Source organism: Uloborus diversus, chromosome 3, assembly GCF_026930045.1.
Source record: "Uloborus diversus isolate 005 chromosome 3, Udiv.v.3.1, whole genome shotgun sequence".
In the NCBI taxonomy this organism is placed as follows: Eukaryota; Metazoa; Arthropoda; class Arachnida; order Araneae; family Uloboridae; genus Uloborus; species Uloborus diversus.
The window spans coordinates 168,710,105-168,729,756 of NC_072733.1; the positions used below are offsets into that span (position 1 = coordinate 168,710,105).

The window sequence follows — 19,652 nt, forward strand, 5'->3', positions numbered from 1 at the left end:
AAATATACAGCAAATTTATGAAATCTTTTCTTTAGAAAAAAACCTTGCTTATAAAATCAGCTTTTATTTCCTTTATCAATTATTTCTTTCAACATATTTTTGAAGTTCCTGCCAACAGATTAAAAATTTATTTCTACAATATCACAGAGAATTGTTTTGAATGTATAGATTCATAGATATATTTAAAATGATTTTTTAAAGCTGATCGAGCATAGATAAAAGTGAGTGAAATATTTATTTTCCATTACTTGTCAGGGCTTAATTTACAGGCAACAAGCGAAAGAGACAGTTGTCATATTCATAGGTTTAAGTGTTTTAAAAGTTCAATATATGACAGTATAAATTCTGCTTAAGATATGGGAGACTTTTATATATATGTAAAAGTATTTTTTCAGAAGTAATGCATGAAGTTTTCTTATAATTTTGAATCATAATTTCAGATCTTGCTAATACTTTTCTCTTCTTTCAATTAACATGCATAAAATTTTGATATACTTTACATTTATTACCAAATCAGCGAAACTTTATACTGTTTTTTTGTTTGGCTCAATATAATAATTTGAATTAGAAAAACATAAAATATTATGACAGGGTTGCCAACTGCTCCGCATTTGTGGGGTTCCTCCACAAAAATGGCGAAACTCTGCGGCTCGGCAAAGAAGTTCTTTTGCTCAGCATTTCCCAGCCAAATGCAAATTTTGCTATTTAATCATAACAAACATATAAGTATGGGAAATTAAAGATGCTTATACTCAAAGATTGAAATTAGTATTTAAAATAGTTTTATTAATTTGGAAATAATTATTTTTATACTAGTACATAAAATGATAATTAAATCTCTAAAACAACTTTGGATTAGTGCTTTTAGTTATTTTTATTGATTTTTTATACAAAATTCTGAACTGCTCCGCAAAATTTTAAGCTGCTCCTCAAAATCAGCACAGATGCTCCTTAAATTGTTTCTCCAAGGTTGGCAACCCTGTTATGAACATACAAACTACAAATGTGTAAAAAATGTATAAAATATGTACGAGAGATGATTAAATAATTACAAAAAGATTCAAATCAACTTTAAAAATCCAAACTTTATTTGATTTCTGTAATCAATAGTTTTCTGTATTAATGGTTGTTGTACTTTAAAAACTGTTATATAACTTTTAAAAACCATTCCCGAGTTTTGTTGTTTTTACTAACTTCAGAGAGTCAAGTAAACTCCATGTTCAATGTATTTAATGATTACTAACACAAGTTATAATACAGTGAAACGTGTGTAAGTTGACCACTTGCGGTGCAGTACTTTGGTGGTCAACTTAGACAGATGGTCAACTTATAGAGTAATGAAAACTTTTTTTTTTGTCATCTCTTGTCCTATGCATTCATTTTTTAATTAATTGGAATACTTTAAACTCACTGTCATTGTTTAACATTACTTCAAAACAATAAGAAAAAATGTTGTTTAAATATTTTTAGAGATTATTTACCAGAATAACACGTAAAGTATCATACAAATTTAAAATTTCTGTGAATCGATCAAAAAAAAAAGCCTCATTGCTTATGAAACACAACTGACTTGATATTAATAATTCCTAAAAATTCATAACAAGTCAAAAGTGACTCAAATTCTTCATTTTATTTTTCTTGTATATTTTTAACCATAGTAATCTACTAATCAACAAAATACCTCCTTATTGAATTTTGGCACATTTTCTGGAACTTAACATGGAGCCCAATATTTTTCGATGGAAACATAAATATTTATAGGTTTTTCTAAAATGTCTGGTTACTTATTTGAGGCACAACTGATGAAATTTTTAGTACAATCTAATGCTTTTGCCTAGTGGTCAACTTACAAAGGTTTTTTTAGAATACTTCAAACCAAAGCTGGTGTATATTAGTGGTAAAGATAGACAGGTGGTCAAGATAGAGAGGTGGTCAAGTTACAGAGGTTTTCCTTCATTACATAAGACAGGACTAATTCCATTCCTGACAAAAGCGGTCAACTTAGACAGGTGGTCAACTTACAAAGGTGGTCAACTTTTCAAGTTTTACTGTATTATTCTATTCTCATTTTTGTAAATTTAAATTTTTAGTGGTAACTTTACTTTAGGAACATAAAACTAAAAAAAAAAATTCTTTTTTTATAAGACTAGTTAATAATTTGAGACTTTTTGAATTAAAGCTATTCATTTTCTGTTTTTCTTATGGAATGTTATCCTGAACATAAATATTATGTCCTTTTTTATCTGTATTTTTTTCTTGAAGGTGATCTGACAGATGAAGAAGAAGTTCTCGAGTTTTTAACCAGCCCAGACAATATGGAGAGTTCTGATGCTATTGAAAAAGTTAATAGAAGAATGCTAGAACGAGTTTTAGCTAGGTGTGACTACTTGGCTGTGTTTTTCTGTGAGTTTTTAAACTAAATTGTTTGTTCCTTTTTTATTTCTTTTGGTGTTGTACTCTATTTTACATTGTGTAATTTGAAAGTAATGTTGCAAAATTCATTTTTTTTATTGAAGTTCTGTATTGATAGCAAATAATGAATAGAAAACTATTGCATGTATTAGAAAATATTTTAAAAGTAACGCATTTTTTCTTCAGATAGGCGAACTCATTGTCGTAAATGTGGCAAAGCATTGGAAGAACTGGAAAACATAGATGATGATGCTGAGTCTCAGGGAATCCATTTTGTAAAAATTGAAGATGAAAAATTGGGCAGATCTTTTGGTGTTTTCAACATGCCAGCTTTAGTATTTTTTAGATTTGGAGACACTGAGGATCCTGTTGTTTATGCTGGTAAGCTGATCAACCTTTTTTAAGGTTAAGCTCTTGATTGTATGAACAATAATCATTAATGACAATTTTTGAATACTTAAATGTATGGAGGTAGACAGTTTTTTCATGCAACCTTGAAAATCGAGAGTTGTGAAATAATTGCACATTTTAATACTGATTCTTATGTTTTAGCTTCATTAAGCAGCATGCTGCTTTTTGTAGTCTTTTGTATCAACATAGAAAGGAAAGAAAAAGTATCAACAAACATGCTTAAAAAAAAGTTTGAAGAATGCAGCCACTGGAATAAAATAACTTCTTTTGAAACTAAAAATATTTTCAAATAATTTCTGATATAATTGGAATACACTACATAAACTGAAATGTTTTTATTCAAAAAAAAAAAAAACAATCTGTTGTTTATTTTATATTATTATTTTTTTGCCTTTGTCCATAGCTCTAGGAGTAATGTGCATGATTTAAAATGGATTTGTGGGTTACTTATGACACACTTGTCAAATTTCTCAAATCAGTGACTTAGTGGATAAATATGTTTATTGGCTGAACTTTTTTTAAGAAATGAAAATTTTTGTTCAGATTAGCATATTATAATATATTTTAAATACAAAATGATTTTTGACAGCTGTTTTTAGTGGTACCAAAAACCTCTCCAAATTAACGAACTTTAAAAATTTCCACATATACCTAAGCAAAAGAAAAACTTAAAAATGTATGACTACAATTTTTATGCATCAACACTACAACATCATTCAGCGAAAAGTTTTTGAGAAGTACAGAAAAAGTTTCTGCTAAAAGAAACTAAACATAATTATGAATGAAAGTGTTACACCAGTGAAACATTCATTCTTGTCAGATAGACAGAAAGATTGATACCTACATGTAAATTTCATCCTAGTGAATACCAATGCAATGAAATACTCATTATAATGAAATAAATGGTCAGTCCTGCTCTAATTGCCATTAAGGGGGTCTGGGACACATTTTGAAATTTTTTTTATTATGTACTTTAGAGTTTTGAAATTTTTTGCACTGATTCATCATTTATTTAATAAGCAAAATCATAACATAAATTTGAAAAAAAAAATATTTTTTTATTTAAATTTAATTAGTTTTTTTCAAAAAAAAGGGGTTGCTTTAAATTGCTATAACTCAAAATATTGTTGGTCAATTTTCAATTTTTTCTCAAAAAAGTATGCACAAATATCTAAGCTTTAATTTATATTCGGCGATTTTAAAAATATTGATTCAATAAAAAATAAAAATATTTGAAGAAAAATTTCGAAAAATTCAAAGATACTTTTTTTAAAAAAATCATAATTTTTGCAGTAAACGTTTTTTTTCAAATTCGCCGAATAAAAATTAAAGTAAACTGCTTGAAAAGGATATGCTCCAAGTTTCATTACTTTATCTCTATCGGTTCCTGACTTATAAGAGTTTGAATGCAAGAAATCAGGAAAAATTGAATCATGGAGAAAAACGCGTTTAAAGTTTTAAAGTTAAGTACACATTAGTTAGATGCATGCAACAAAAATAACTATATCTTTCGTTCTATTTAAGGTAGAAACAAGATTCAAACGTCTTCTTAAGCAGAAAGAAACGGAGCAATTTTTCAAATTAAAAAAAAAATTGCAAAATTTGACGATTTTTATGTCCCGGACCCCCTTAAGATAAAGAAAAAAAAATATATTGTTTTAATAAAATGGTGGTTTCTCAAAATTCCACTAGAATAAAATTATTTGATCTGGCAAATCTTTTAGTTGTACATTTGTGGACAAACTTTAAAAGATCAATTAACCATAGCTGACAATATTTTTACTTGCAATGTATAAATGTGAGCAGACATTGTACAGCCTATTGCTGATGATTTCAGTTTAGAAAAGGGCAAAGGAAGTTCCGAAGATGAAAAAAATGAGATCATTGAAAATGCTCTAAAAGTTACATCTGCTGAAGCCATCGTAGGTTTAGATACAAAGCACAATTTTCTTCTTTGAGTGACGTACCAAAGGACAGTTTTTCTCATGTTAATCAGTTACACAACTTCTTATTGTCAGTAAGTTCAAATTCACTTGTAAAAAGAAAAAATCACATGTTTTTTATTGTATGATTTGAAAACCTTTGCCATTGTACAAAGTCAATTTTTCTGTTCTAAAAAAAATAAATAAAAAAAAATAACTCTCTCTCACTCTTTATCTTACTAACTTGTTTTCAACTATGCTAATTTTAGTACTACGTTTTAAACACTACATTTTTATGATCCTAACAAAGGAATTATGTACAAAACGACATTTGCAATGAATTATTTTTTGTTTTTATTTTTCTATTGCCATCTATTACAATGAAATTCATGTTACAACAAACAAAATGTGTTGTCTTTAGAAATTCATTGTAATGGTATTTTACTGTATGAGCATAATATTTAAAAGTAACATAGCATTATAGCATATCCATTATAAAATTTATTTGTAATTCTTGTATGTGCATATGTATTTTGTGAATTTCAACAATAGATTCTACTTTATTTCTTAACCATTCATAGCAAATATTCTTTTAAAGGGGATTTGAAAAATGGATCAGACATATTGGATTGGCTAGTAACACAAAAAGATCCTTCTAGTGATATGATTGAGGAAATGGATGGAGATGAACTTGAAGACTTGATAGAAACAGCAAACTTCTTGGCAGTTTTATTTTGTATGTTGTTTATAGATTATTTTGTAATTGTATTAGGAGAACATGTGTGGATGGCTTAAAACTAAAATATTTAGAGTGAATTTGATGCTTTGAAAATATAATAATTAATTAATTCTGTCAACCATCTTAGAATAATATTTATGTTTTAAACATTTTCTAGTTATTTATCAAATCACTATACATGCCCATATTTTCTTTAGGCATGTCATCTTAGTAAAAAACTTGTTATTTTAGCATTTTTAGCTTTAATTCCAAAATAAAATGAACTACATTAGAACTAACTTGAATTTTCCATTGAAAAACATTACCTGTTGCTTATGCGAAAATGAATTTAAAAGTGCAAAGCATCTTTATGGACGTTTTTCTTAGTGTTTAATTTAATTCCTATAAATAAACAGTTGTGGCTTTTCAGCTCTTATTTTTAATTTCAATATAAAATTCATCAATAGTGTTCCTTCATAGCCCTTGAGTCATGTTTTACTATTATCTTGGATTCAGTTATTGGGTGCCTTAGTCTTGATGTAACTTCATCTATTACCCCTGCCTACTCCTAAGACAAAAATATTTCTAATGAAATATGTGCTTATAGTTAGAATTTCCTTTAACGCATGCGTAACAATTCGAGAGAACAAATTTAATATTTTTATATTAGCCAGTAATTTTTGTGTTAGATAATGTATAACTTTTTCTGAAAACAAATTTTTTCTATTATCTTTTTTTTTAAGTATAATTTTTTAAAAATACACTGCTTGACAATTGCTAAGGAACAAGTGATTTATGCAAATTTGTACCTCGACTACCTGGCCAATGGAAATAAATTCAAGTTCAGATGCCGCGGTTGACCAGGACTCGTTACCTGTATAAAAGACAGTGCATACACGCTCAAGATTCGTACGAAAATTCACGCTGTTTGGTTTTTAACAAAAATAGTGCTGGATGTTAAAAAAGGTTTTTCTCTGAAATTATGTTTAGTTCTTGAAATACTTAAGGGTAAAATGTCAGCAAGACATCATTTGAGTATCTACGATCGTGGAAGATTGGTTGGACGACTAGAAGCAAGTCAAAGTGTCACCACTGTAGCTGCTCCAATGGGTGTATCAAAAAGTGCCATCTCCCGATTAAAGAAGGCCACTGAAGGTGGAAATGTTTTGCAAAAGCATGCCGGGGGTCGTGGTAGAAGCACCACACCTTCAGATGATCGCTATGTAGCCCTCATGGCAAAAAGGAACAGAAATTTCACTCCTGGACAAATAGCTGCAAATCTAACAACAGCTACCATTATGCATGTTTCTGCAAGAACCATCTTACGGCGAGTAAATAATGTCGGTTTGTATGCACGGAAGCTCGTATGTTGCATCCAAGTTCAACCACGCCATCGTCGAGTGAGATTACGCTGTTGCAAGGAACATGTTGGTGGGATCTTCAAAATTGGTCTAGAGTGATGTTCTCTGACGAATCTCGTTTCAGTGTGACAAGTGATTCTGGTCACCAACTTCTGTAGAGAGAGCGTGGAACACGTTATGCACAAAAATTTGTTTGCGAATGTGATCGGTACGGCCCAGGCATCATGGTGTGGGCAGGCATCATGCACAAGGGCAGAACACCACTTCACATTTTTGAATAAGAAAGCGATACATTGCAAATGTATTGCAGAGATGTTATGCTAGACCATGTTCGTCTTTTTAGGGGGGCTGTAGGTCCAGAGTTTCTCTTTACGGTCGACAATACACGGCCATACTGGAGCATTGAAGTATCAGAAACACTGCAAAGTGAAAACATTCTCTGTATGCAGTGGCCTGCTTACTTTCCTGATTTAAATCCAATTGAACTTGCCTAAGAGGCTCTTGGCAGACGTGTTGCGCGAAGAACCGTCTCTCCCAGAACAGTACAAGAACTCAAATCCGCATTGAGAGAGGAGTAGGAAAACATCCCCCAAGCACTCATCAGTAATTAATGGGGAGTATGGAAAACAGATGCATTTTGTGCTTTAGTGTCTCTGGAAGTCATACATCATATTAAGGTACTCATGTCTTCATCGTTCTGACCTAAATCATTTTCTTATGGTTGTATGAAAATCATCCAAGTGGGATTATTTTTTTATTTTAAGTTTTTACTTAATTGATGTAGTAATATCTGTATTATTTCGTACTTATAATAAAGGCACATACTCCCTACTAACTTTATATTTCATTCTGTTTCTTTAATCATTATCTATTCTTAACTATTCCAAAAAACGTAATTGTTCCTTAGCAATTGTCAAGCAGTGTAATTTGCTTCTTAAGCCAATAGAAAGAGAGATTTAGCTGATGGTTAAAAATTAATATTAATGTATGGGAGTGTGTCAGCTTGTTAAGAACTGGATGAGCATCTTGTTTTCACAAAAAACTGACATCCCTTGCGCTCAGTAACACCAAAGCTCGTCCTCAGACTGACTTAGCAGTGATATGATCACTGTTGAAGAAGTGCTTTCTTTGTAACATTTGATTTTTAAAAGTAATGCTGTTTTAATCATAAAATCAGTGAAATTAAACATGATTTTATGAATATATTTGCCTTTACTTTGATTATATATGCATTTTAATTATTTGAAGTATCTATATTATTTATCATAGATGATCCAGATGAAGAAGACTGTCCTGAGTGTCAAGAAACATTGGCAGATTTGGAGAACATTGATGATGATACAGATCGTCATGGAATTCTGTTTGTTAAAACAACTGATGATAGTATTGCTGCAGATTATGGCATAACTAAATTCCCTGCTCTAATCTATTTTGAGAACAATGTACCCAGCATTTATGAAGGTCTGGTATTCTATTTCACAGTATTTAATTTTTATAGGGTTTTTTCCCTTTCTAATTTAGCCTTTATCACCCAATTTTATGTTTTCCCTCCTATTCCAATACAAGCGAGTTTGTTTAGCAGAGCAACATGCAGTACTTTATCGAAAACTTTTTGAAAGTCAATGTAAACAACATCTACATGCTTTTTATTATCTAAAGCCATAGTAGCCTTGTCATAGAAATGCAATAAATTAGTTACACAGTATCTCCCCTTCCTAAAATCAAACCTAGCAGCAAATCATAATTCTCCAGAAAGTATCTTTGATTTTAACAGAGTTTTTAAAATTTTACAAACTGCTGAAGTTACTCTCAAGTCTATAGTTACCTGTCTTCCCTTTTGACCCTTTTAAAAAGAGTGCTGTAATGTTTGCCAGCTTCTGGTCTTCAGGCACAGTGTCTCAGTCTCTGAGTTACACTAAGCATTGGAAATTTTTTAAATAACTTTTTATTCGTCTGCTCGCTAAACAAAAATATATGGATAAATATTATCATCCCTTGAAGCTTGATATCCTTAAATTATTTTTAAATAATATAATACATCCTCTCTAGAAAATTCAAGATCCTCAAGCTGTATATTAGCTTGCATCTGACTCATATCAACTAATAAAATAGTTTCTGTTAAAAACACCAGAAAAGTATTTAAGTTATTAGCAATATCCCCATCCTTTTTGGATTAAGGTCCCATTCTCATCTACCAGTGAACCTACTTGACTAATACCAGTTTTTCCAGAATTACAGAAAAAAAACTACTTAATATCCTTATCAATGTTATCTGCTAGCAATTTTTCTAGTTTCTATTCTTAATACAGACTATATATTAAAATCCAGCTTTACAATACTCGAATCTATTAGCACGATTCTAGTAGTCACTTTCAACAGATAAAAAGTGGCTTGAAGCATCTTTTACCTCCCTAAACAATCACATGGACCACACTTTTGCCAACTCACATTTTCTTGAAAGCAACATGATTACTAACTTTTTTCTTCTTACCCTTGAGCTCTGCCCGCTGGAGATGAACATCATCATATTCCAAACCCCCCCCCCTTAGAAATCTTTCCTTAAACTTTGCCTAGGTTCTAAAAAATCAGAATTTCTGAAATTGGATACTAATCTGAAATTATCGCTTTAAGTAAGTTCAAAAGTTAGTCCAGAACCTAATAGTATTGTAATCACAATCTCCAATATGATTCCCCTATATTCTACCACTAAACAGAACTTCCATCATCAAAAAAAGTTAGATCAAAAACTACATTATACTGAATAACCTCAGCAGCTATTTGGTTTAGGAAGCAGTCACCAATCACTTTCAAAAATCCTCTTTTTTACCATTACCAAAGCAAAAGGTATCCCACTGAATACCTGGGAAGTTAAAATCCCTCATCATAATAACTGAACCTTTTCTAGCCATGTTTGTAATTGTGATACATCTCCTCATCTTAATCCTGGTTGATATTAGGTGGAATGTAAATATTTTTTCAAGATTTTTCTACTTTCTACCCTTATTGCTCAACAATTCTACCTAGACCATTTCAATACTGTTAGGTATATCATGATAACCATTTCATTCCATGTAAAAATGTCTTTGACATAAAATAAAACCCTTCTTCCGCTCATACCACATATGTCTTCCTTTAACTGATTATTACCGTCAATATGTAAAATATCTTTTATTTTCAGTGGTTCAGGTCTCAGTTAATGCAATAGCATCTTATTTTTCTGCTGTAATAATGCTTTTTAATTTGTCTATACTGTTCCTAATACTTCAAGCATTGCAATGCAAAAAAACTAGTAGACCCAAAATGCTTTTGATTGACCCCTTACAATTCCTTAAATCTGTATTTAAGAAGTTTCAACTGCTATTAGATGCATTATCCACCCTATCAAAACCTTTCACATAAAAAAGCAGTATCACTTTGTTTCCTGATCCCAGAAAAATACTCCTCATCCAAAAATTTTTTTTTTCATTCAGAAGCCTGTCATAACGTATCACTAAGCTGTATGACACCCCTAATGCTCTAATGCAGGCTATCCCTAGCACTCAATCTCTCTTGCAAAAGCTTCATATGTCTATAAACCTGATTTGCCACTCATCGATAGTCTTTTCAGAGCCAAGTTCATGATCTTATATCACTTGAAGCAATATTTGGGAAGGTAGTTTATATCTTTATATAATACTTATGATTGAATTCAGCTTTTCTCTAATTAGGTGATATCTCTGCTGAAGAAGAAGTCTTACAATCACTGATCCATTCCAAATCTGAAGACACAATTGAAACAGTGAACAGAGATATTTGTGATAAACTAATTGAGAACACACCTTATCTAGTTGTTGTATTTTGTAAGTTAGTTTTGTAAGGCAATATTATTATTATTAATGTCTTTCTCATATTTTCATATTTAAATTCTGAACTGATCTTAGAAATAACTTCAATATTATTGTCTTTTCTTAAGTCATTAACTTTTGTTTAAACTATTGGTTTTGCAAATAAGTTATTCTGATTGAAAGAAACTGATATCTTTTCAAGTTTTTATGCTGAAAAGTGTAAGTAAAAGTTATGCTTGAAATAATATAAATTCAAAATTATTTTAGTGAAAAATTTATTTTGCATGAATAGAATGTACTTTCAAAAATACAAATTACTAGTGACACAATTTATGTTTCACTTAACAACTGATTATCCTCACAATTGATTTCATTAAGTTGTTGATTATAATAACCACTTGGCGGTTGATATTCAGTTATGTGAGTTCACTCTGCAGCTCTCTCGCCCAACAATATAGTTCAATAAGTGACTATTTATTCTAAACCTGTAAATTCACTGAGGGACTGTTGGTTTAAACCAGCAGTGGCCAACCTGCGGTGCACAGGCCATATGTAGCCTGCATAGCAAACTTGTGTGGCCTTTTGTTTTGATCAATGTTTTGTTTCATCAGAAACAAAAACCACATTCTGGACTCTCAAAACAATTGCAGAACTGCCTTAGACAATCCAGCAGCAATTCCTGCTGACTCGCAGCCAATTAAATCCCTTCTCATTTAACCTTCACTGAACTGTTTTCTTGTATTTTGGTTTCTTAGACACAGGCAATTTGTCAATATATTTCAAATTTGAAATCATAATTCAGAGATTTGTTTCTAGAAAATAAAAACAAACTTCTCATTTAATAAAAAAAAACATCAAGTAAGCATGACAGCAATTCTTTATTCGTAATTTTTTGGGGCTTTCCATGCTTTCCCCATTTATCAAGACATTAATATATATATATATATATATATATATATATATATATATATATATATATATATATATATATATATATATATATATATATATATATGTGTGTGTGTGTGTGTGTGTGTGTTCTAGCCTATTAGATCCATTTTAATATAAGATATGGCTTACAGGTAGAAAAAGGTTGGGCTAATGAGTTCTTGCTCAATGAAGCAATTGTACAAAACTTTGAATTTTCTAAAGTAATTGCCATTCAATTCATATTACTTTTAATTGGTTTATAAATGACAGTTTAAAACTTTTTTATGCATTACTCAAAAGTTATCTGTTTGTTTTTTAAGATAAACTTCAAAATAAAGTCTCAGATGAAATCTTAGAACATTTAGAGAATATTGATGGCTTCACCGATGAATTTGGCATCCAGATGGTCAAAACACAGGACAGTACAGTTGGTAGAAGATATGGCATCAAACAGTTTCCAGCACTGGTTTATTTTCGAAATGGTCATCCTCTTGTTTATACAGGTATGAGGACTCGGATAGAATATTGTTTATAAAATGTTTTGATAAATTTACATTTTTTAAAGCACATAAAGTGCTGCAACTTCCAACCTTTAATCTGCTATAAATTTATCTTTTTTATTCTGTATGTTTGTTTATATAGTCGGAACTGTCTTATGATTTACAGGGGTAGAAGTTGTCCTAAAATTTTCATTATTTTTTTCCTTACTTGTGCAGAAAATGGAATTCAACCTAACTAAAACTGAAGCTTTTCATGATAATTTGCCTATATTTCTGAATAAAATAAGCTTCATAGATCCTAAGAAATTTTCTGTAAAAAAGAAAGAAAAACCCATGCCACACACTGCTGCTTTTTTTTTCTTTAGAAGAGGGGGGATACAGTTAACTAAAGATATAAAAATAAAATAATGATGAAAATAAAAACAGCTGTGCAGCAAATGTTGCAGAAAAAGAGTTATTCGAAAAGTCTGATACTTTTAATTTTTTCCCCTTTGAAAAGAAATGAAAAACATGTAAACTGGGAGTCAGTTTGTTTTGTGTTTCTGTTCAGTGAAGTTGGATTATTTTTTGCACATATAATTTTTTAATTTAGTCACTAACTTTTTGCTTTATAAGTGTAACTAGTTATTTGTTTTATCAAAATGCCACGGAAAACTAAATTCTCTTCCTTGTAGTAGAAAATGCAGACAGAAATGGATGCAAGATCGGCATATGGTGCCGTGCAGAAAAGGATGAATTTAAAACATTTTGTTCCATTTTTACATTATCTTTCCAATATTGATAATCAAGGATTTTCACAAGTATTTTCTCATGCTGATGCGGCAGGACATAAGGGGTTGACAAGTAGCTTGAAAAATCAAGCTGTATTTTAAATTTCATGTTATTTGTCATCTACTGAAAACAAACTGGTTATGATGAAGCCATTCAAAACTTTTGTCCCAAATTCAATCCAAGGTAAAGTTTCAAAAGCGGAGGTTTTCTTAGTTTTAATTTCCGTAAAAAACTTATTAATTTGCATCTTTAAATGATTTATCTGTAATCTGCAGGGATATTTTTGATCATTCTGAGAAAGCAAAAAGTGTCAAATTATCTGATAAAAGTTAAGTACATAATAAATTTTAGGTTTGCATCCTACTTTAAATCCCTCCTTATTAGTGATATTTTTTCGTTGTTCTTTGTAATTCACTTTGATGAAACATCAACAACAAAGCAAGTAAAACAGTAATCAGACATAACATTTATTCTACTGGTATGTGGTATATATTTCTACTTCATGATGTGTCACTGTGTTAAAGAATAAAAGATAGAATGCAAAATGCATTCCATTACAGGTTTCAAGATTGAATTTGAAACCGTTTATCATTCACTACAAAAACTAAGCTTATTAATTACATTTAAGTTTAAAAAAAAATTGATTATTGTTGTCCTAAAAATATCCAAAATTGCATCAAAATTATGTCCTAAAATTTTTAATATCACCACTCCAAGCCCTGGATTTACTTGAAAGTGTTTATTCATGGCTAATCTTTTTCTAATGCATTATGCAGATGAGCGCAAGTAGTATTATAAAGTGTAATCATTAAAAAAATCTTTCTAAAATTATAGAAATAATGCAATCAGCTATCACATGTTATTGAAATGTTTTCTTAAGAGTTTTGCCAATTGAGAAAATAAAATTTGCATAATGAACTTTTATTCTGTCACTCATTAAAGAAATATTTCTTGATTACAAATGAATATGTTACATCCTTTATGTTTTTTCCTTATAGTCTTTATCAACTTCATCAATATAATTCTGTAAGAAAAAGGTGTATTTTTTAGTTTAATAACTGATTTTTTTTCTTTTGTATTTAATTTCCTACACAAATAATATAACATTTTTTTCCCTCTAAATGATGGGCTTATCTTCGTCCACTGCATATAATATTTTATGCAATTTATTAAATGTATATAAAACTTATGATACTACCGAACAAAAATAAGAAGTTATTAAATGTTTGCAAATCATATATTTTGGATTTATAGTTCAAGATCCCTTTTAAAATAGGTATGAGATAGTTGAAAGTAGAGAAAGTGTAGTGCAAAGTTACCCTGAATGAATGTTATATATTTGTAAACATGTGAAAATCTACCCCAAAGAAGAGGTAAAATATCAAATTTAGAAATTCTGGATCAGGTTTTGTAATTCCAGGATTGAATTATATGTATTTCTTTACAGTTACTAGCATTAAAAATTTTATAGCTAAGTGATATAGGCTCATTTGAATATCATGACATTACGAAAACATACCCAGACAGCCATAGACTTTTATAATAATAGTTATTTTATGTTAGTGATCCCCTCCATTTCATTGAGTCTTTTTCATGCAGTTGAAGTAAAGGCTTATTTGAGTTCAAGTTCTCAGAGCTTGTTGTCATTGGCACTTTCCACCCACCTTTTTTACGTCACTTTTTCTCAAATGCTTCGACTCAACTTAACTGATTTTAGTTTGTTTTCTAATTATTTTCGTTTTAAGTCATATTTTGTCTGTTTAATTCTTAATCTAGTCCTAATCCTCCTATTAATTAATTTTTAAACACATGTTATGACTTTATATTTTATTTCTTTTTTTAGTTGGGCATTGAACTATAAGGATTTTTTTTTACCATTTTCGAAATTGCTGTACTTAATCTATTATTTATTTTTCTTAATGTTCATTATTTTATTTAATGCTTCCGCTAAAAATTGTTTGCGAAGTATGATTTACTCTTATTGATGAAATGCTGCACATGTTTGCAGGAGACTTGAAATCAGAAGAATTGGTTCTAGACTGGATTCTGAGTGATAATACAATTCAATTGGCAGAAGAAATTGAGGAAGTGAATGCAAAGATGCTGGATAAACTAGTTGAAAAGTTTCAGTTAATGGCTGTTTATTTTTGTAAGTATCTGGCTTGATATTTTAGCTAAAATTTATCTAAGTTTCATTACTATTATTATTTAAGTATTTTATGCTATTTATTATTTTTAAACATTGTTTAGAACATTTAAAGTGTTACATAACTGAAAAGATTTCTAGACAAAATGTTTGTTTCTCACACTTTCATTTTAATTGGAGTGCAGAGTGAAATATAAATTGTAAAATTTTCTAAAAGGGTTATCTTATTAAAATGCTTGGTAACTTTGAAATTTTAAATTATTATGCTGTCTGTCATGTTATTTAGTGTTCAGCCTTGGCTTTACAGTTTGAGAAAAGTCACCCTATAATATTAAAACATTTATTGATAATTTTGTTTGTAATAGCTTAGCTGTCAGTTTTTTTTTTTTTTTTTTTTTTTTTTGAAGTATATAAGAGGAGTCTCCAAACTATGCATTGCTGGCCAAAAGTTTCCCACAGCAGCAGGCTAGCTTTTAGTTGAGTATATCAACCAAGTCATAATTACTAGGTATATTTATTTACACTGCTAGAACTTCTCATGTACTATTTACATTTTGTGAGTTTCTAATTGCACATATTAGGGTAAATGCAATATCAATCTTTAAAATATTCAGTGCCACCCTGTATTTCAACTCCTGTATTTTATCTTAATCTAACATTTAAAAAAATTGTTGAAATTTTTTGTGCATTGTTTCGTTAGAAATTAAAGATTGTAAGATCCCCAATAAAAAAAACTTACATTGGTAGGGGAGAGTCGAGAAAAATTGAATGGTGCTGCATTTATTCCAAAATAAAATGTGAAAAAGCTTTTGTATCTTGTTCAGTACATGTAGCAGCAAGAGTCTAAAGCTGCCACTGCCAATGATCAAGCTAGAAATATTTTTTCACATCTATTATTTAGGAACAAATACAGCTGTTCCATTCCTCCTGACTCTCCCCTACTGGAAAAAGATGGAGAATATGCCTGAGTCAATAAGGGATTAATCAGTTTACGCAATACGTTTCTAATAGGCAATGAAGGGATTTGTTTTCGGGAATAATGAGTAATTAAGAAAATTTAAATAAGAAAATTAATTAAAAAAATTTCAAGGTTATGGATTTGGTAGCTATTGAAATAAGTCAATTTGAAATCAATTTTAAGTAATTTTAATGATTTAATGTTAATGCTTAGTGAACATTAGCTCTGATACTAATAGAGGAAATTGTTTTATTTCTCAAGTTAATTTTTCTGATACCTGGTGGATGAGAACTGAAGCTTTGAAGTAAAATTTAAAATGTATTTTTAAATTCTAGGAATGCTGCAACAACACTGAATTTAAAAATGTGCTGTTTACATGTGTCAAGTAATTTTACTTCAAACGTATACCTTTGATCCTGAACTACTATTTTTATGATGCTATGTCTCTATCTGGATCATACCACACAAATCTTATGTTTCTGAAAATGATTTTTTTTTTTTTTTTTTTTTTTTTTTAATGAATAATGAAATTAGTACTTGAAAAAATAACAAGATTTGAACTATATTTCAGTGAAAATTAAGGGCCGTGTACGCAATCCTCAATGTATAAAAATGCAACTTTTTGATCCAGTAAGATATTGTAACAGAAACAGAGTATTTCACAAGAAGTTACTTAAAACTTATGTTTTGTAACAAATAAGTCTTTTTTTTTCTTTAAAACGCCTATATGTTTGTTTTCACAGCTCCATAGATGCTTAAATGTAAAGTAATTTTTAAGTAGAAATGAAAATTGACATTAACAGTACATTGAATAGAAAAGTTCTTTGTTGTGACTGGTTTTGATGAACTATTTATCATATGAGTTAATGCAACTTTTATTTTACAAGACTATCTTCTTATTAGCATTAGCAGACTTTAAGGTGTTCAAGTTTGACCCTACGAGTGAGGTTCTTTTTTTTTAATTATTATTTGCTGTAAAGAATATAAAAGTTGTTTTAAGTAATAATGTTAATTCATTTCATTCCGATATGTTACCAGATGAAATTCAGGCATTATGTTCAAAAACTTTGCTCAAATCGGAAGAACATTTAGAATAATACGTCCGTGGTGCATGGCAAAGTTAAAGCAATTATGGAAAAAGGAGGTTTTACAAAGAGTAGTACAAAAAGTTTTTGCATGTCATGCGAGCTTAAGAACCTTATTCTGAACTCTTTTCAATAAGAATTCATTTCAAAAAATTACAATTATTTTTACTGCTCCTTGAATGACTATTCTTCAGTGGATTGACATGTTGTTGATGTAACAATTACTTTAGAACTGAAGTGGTGTCTTAATGATCAAGTTCAAATAAAGGCTTGTCATCAAAACTAAGCAAAACCTTGAAACACAACAATATTAACTTGAAGTGGATCATACAGAGAAAAATTCAAATTAATTTTTCTTTTATAGCTACTATACTAAAATAAAAGAGAAAAAAAAAAGCTAATTTAACTTTGAATGCCATATTAATAATATTAAGGGGCAACCATTGGGAAACTTCTGGAGCAATTTTCATTCAATCAATTTTTCTCCATTATTTTACTTCAAAAGTCATCTTCACATTAACCAATTTTTGAAAACATTCTGAATATTGTCTCTATCGTTTAGAATAACTCTGGTAACCTCACTGTCCAACGTACCTTTTGAATTTCTCATTTAAAAAAGTATTTCAGAACAGCAAAATGTCAGATTTTTTAAAAGGAGAAGTGAATGGAATATTAGTTTTAAGTTTTATGCCAGACAATTTTTAATTTTCTGAATGCATACGTCTATCTTATATTAGCAATGTGATAACCTTAACAAAAAAAAGAAGAGTCAAAAAATTAATTTGAGTGAAAAGTTCATTGTTTCTTAATACTTATTTATAAAGTAAAGAATGTGTATATAGTAAATAGAGCAATAATTCAAAAATATATTGGTTATTATGAGAAACACTGCACAAATTTGATAAAATAAGTGTGACAAAAAAGAGAAATAAATTACTGGAGTATGTAATGAATAATTATGTATTGCACAGCTTTTAAATTAGCATATCCACTCTCAAATAGCTCAGACAAAAAAAAATCTGCTCCTGATGCAGAGTAATCAACTACTGGAGTTTCAATTCATGAAGGCATAGTTGAAAAGTCTGTATTAATGGGGAACCAATTTAGGAGGCCAAAATTTGTCTTTTTTGTGATTTTTTTAAACAGGAAAGAAATAATCAATTTTTTTTTTTTAACTTGGGGGCTATTTTATTCATCTTTTGAAGTACACCTTGTAATTTTTTGAAGTCATTTCCAACAGAATTAGTGGAGTTAGAAGCTGCTGTCCATGGGCGGTCGCCATCAGAGCTTGTTGCTGGTGTGCATTACCGAAGCCACAACTTTTGACTGTAATCATTACAATTTTTCTTTCTTGTAAACAACATATTTCCCCTGAATATGAACCTAATTGTGATCAAAAAAGTTGAAAATTGCACGTTTTTGATGTGTTTGATTATAATGTTATGTTTTTCAACCAATTTTTTTACGCTTCTTGCATAACAAAAATATTTTTATTAATAATATCATCAAAAAGTTAAGGTTTGTCTAGAGTATAATTGAATGAAAACTATTAACACAAATTTTCAGAACAATTGGTCAAACTCTCTGAGCTAGAATGCACACTAACTGAAAAAAAGTTGTTTTGAGAAAAACTCATTTGAAAAAAAAAATGCTGTGAACGTTTTCGAATCTTCACAGTCAGTTTAATTACTCATAGCATCAGAACTAATCAGAATTTTTCACTCAAATTTTGGCAACATATTCTTGAGTAGTTTTACTAACATTTTATGATATAAAAAAAGTGGTTTTTTTTGACCGATCTAAACTAGTTTCCCCCCTTAAGTGGTTTAGTTTGAAGCTATGAGCATCTACAGCAAATTTTATTGATCATCTATAGGAATTTAAAGATTCTTGAATACTTCATTTTTGTTATTTTTATCCTCCTTTATACAAAAATAAATCAAGTGTCTTTAAGATAAAAATTTTTACCCCCACGTATAGTTAATAAACATTAAGCAGTTTTTACAAAACTATTTAATGTGGTTTTTCTTTCACCTGCCTAAAACTCAGAAAGTTATTTATTTAGAACCTCAATTGTTTTAGGCTGGCAGAGTAACACATGTTTAACCCTAATGTCAAAGACCAGGTATCTTTCACGATTTTTATCATAATTTTTACCCTTTCTAACAAAGTCTTTGTAAAATTGCTTTTAATTCATGTTACTTACATGAATCTGAACTAAAGAAAATTGTAACCATGTTTTGAGAAACATTTTTCATGGAGGGGGGGGGTTAGCATTTAAAATTTTTATACCTATACTCAATAACCAGGTACCCGGGCGCACGTGACAACACACATAAAAAAATATCCCTCCAAAACGCTTCCGTCACCATTCTTGATGATTCTCACGTAAAAGGAGCCCTTGAATCAAAATATGACCACCCTTTTCCCCCCATCACTCCCCCCTTGATATTGTGCCCCCCTTATTTTATTCAGTTTTCAACAGTTACATAGCAGTGATTTATATTTGATGTGGAAAACAGCATTTATATTCACCATTGAACAGCATTATTTCACTTCTGAAGGGTAAGGAAGTGTATTGTTCAAAAGCTTGAAGATATGTAGCAAATTGAGA

General features: G+C 29.9%; 1 protein-coding gene across 1 annotated transcript in view; it reads left to right on the top strand.

The window, feature by feature from the left end:
• Positions 1 to 19,652, top strand: part of LOC129219267 (uncharacterized) — a 132,542-nt gene that overhangs the window by 105,189 nt on the left and 7,701 nt on the right. Inside the window, 7 exon segments of the mRNA XM_054853597.1 lie at positions 2,263 to 2,403; positions 2,599 to 2,793; positions 5,344 to 5,481; positions 8,094 to 8,285; positions 10,532 to 10,663; positions 11,899 to 12,081; positions 14,858 to 14,998. Of these exon segments, the coding sequence (XP_054709572.1) occupies positions 2,263 to 2,403; positions 2,599 to 2,793; positions 5,344 to 5,481; positions 8,094 to 8,285; positions 10,532 to 10,663; positions 11,899 to 12,081; positions 14,858 to 14,998 (1,122 nt within the window).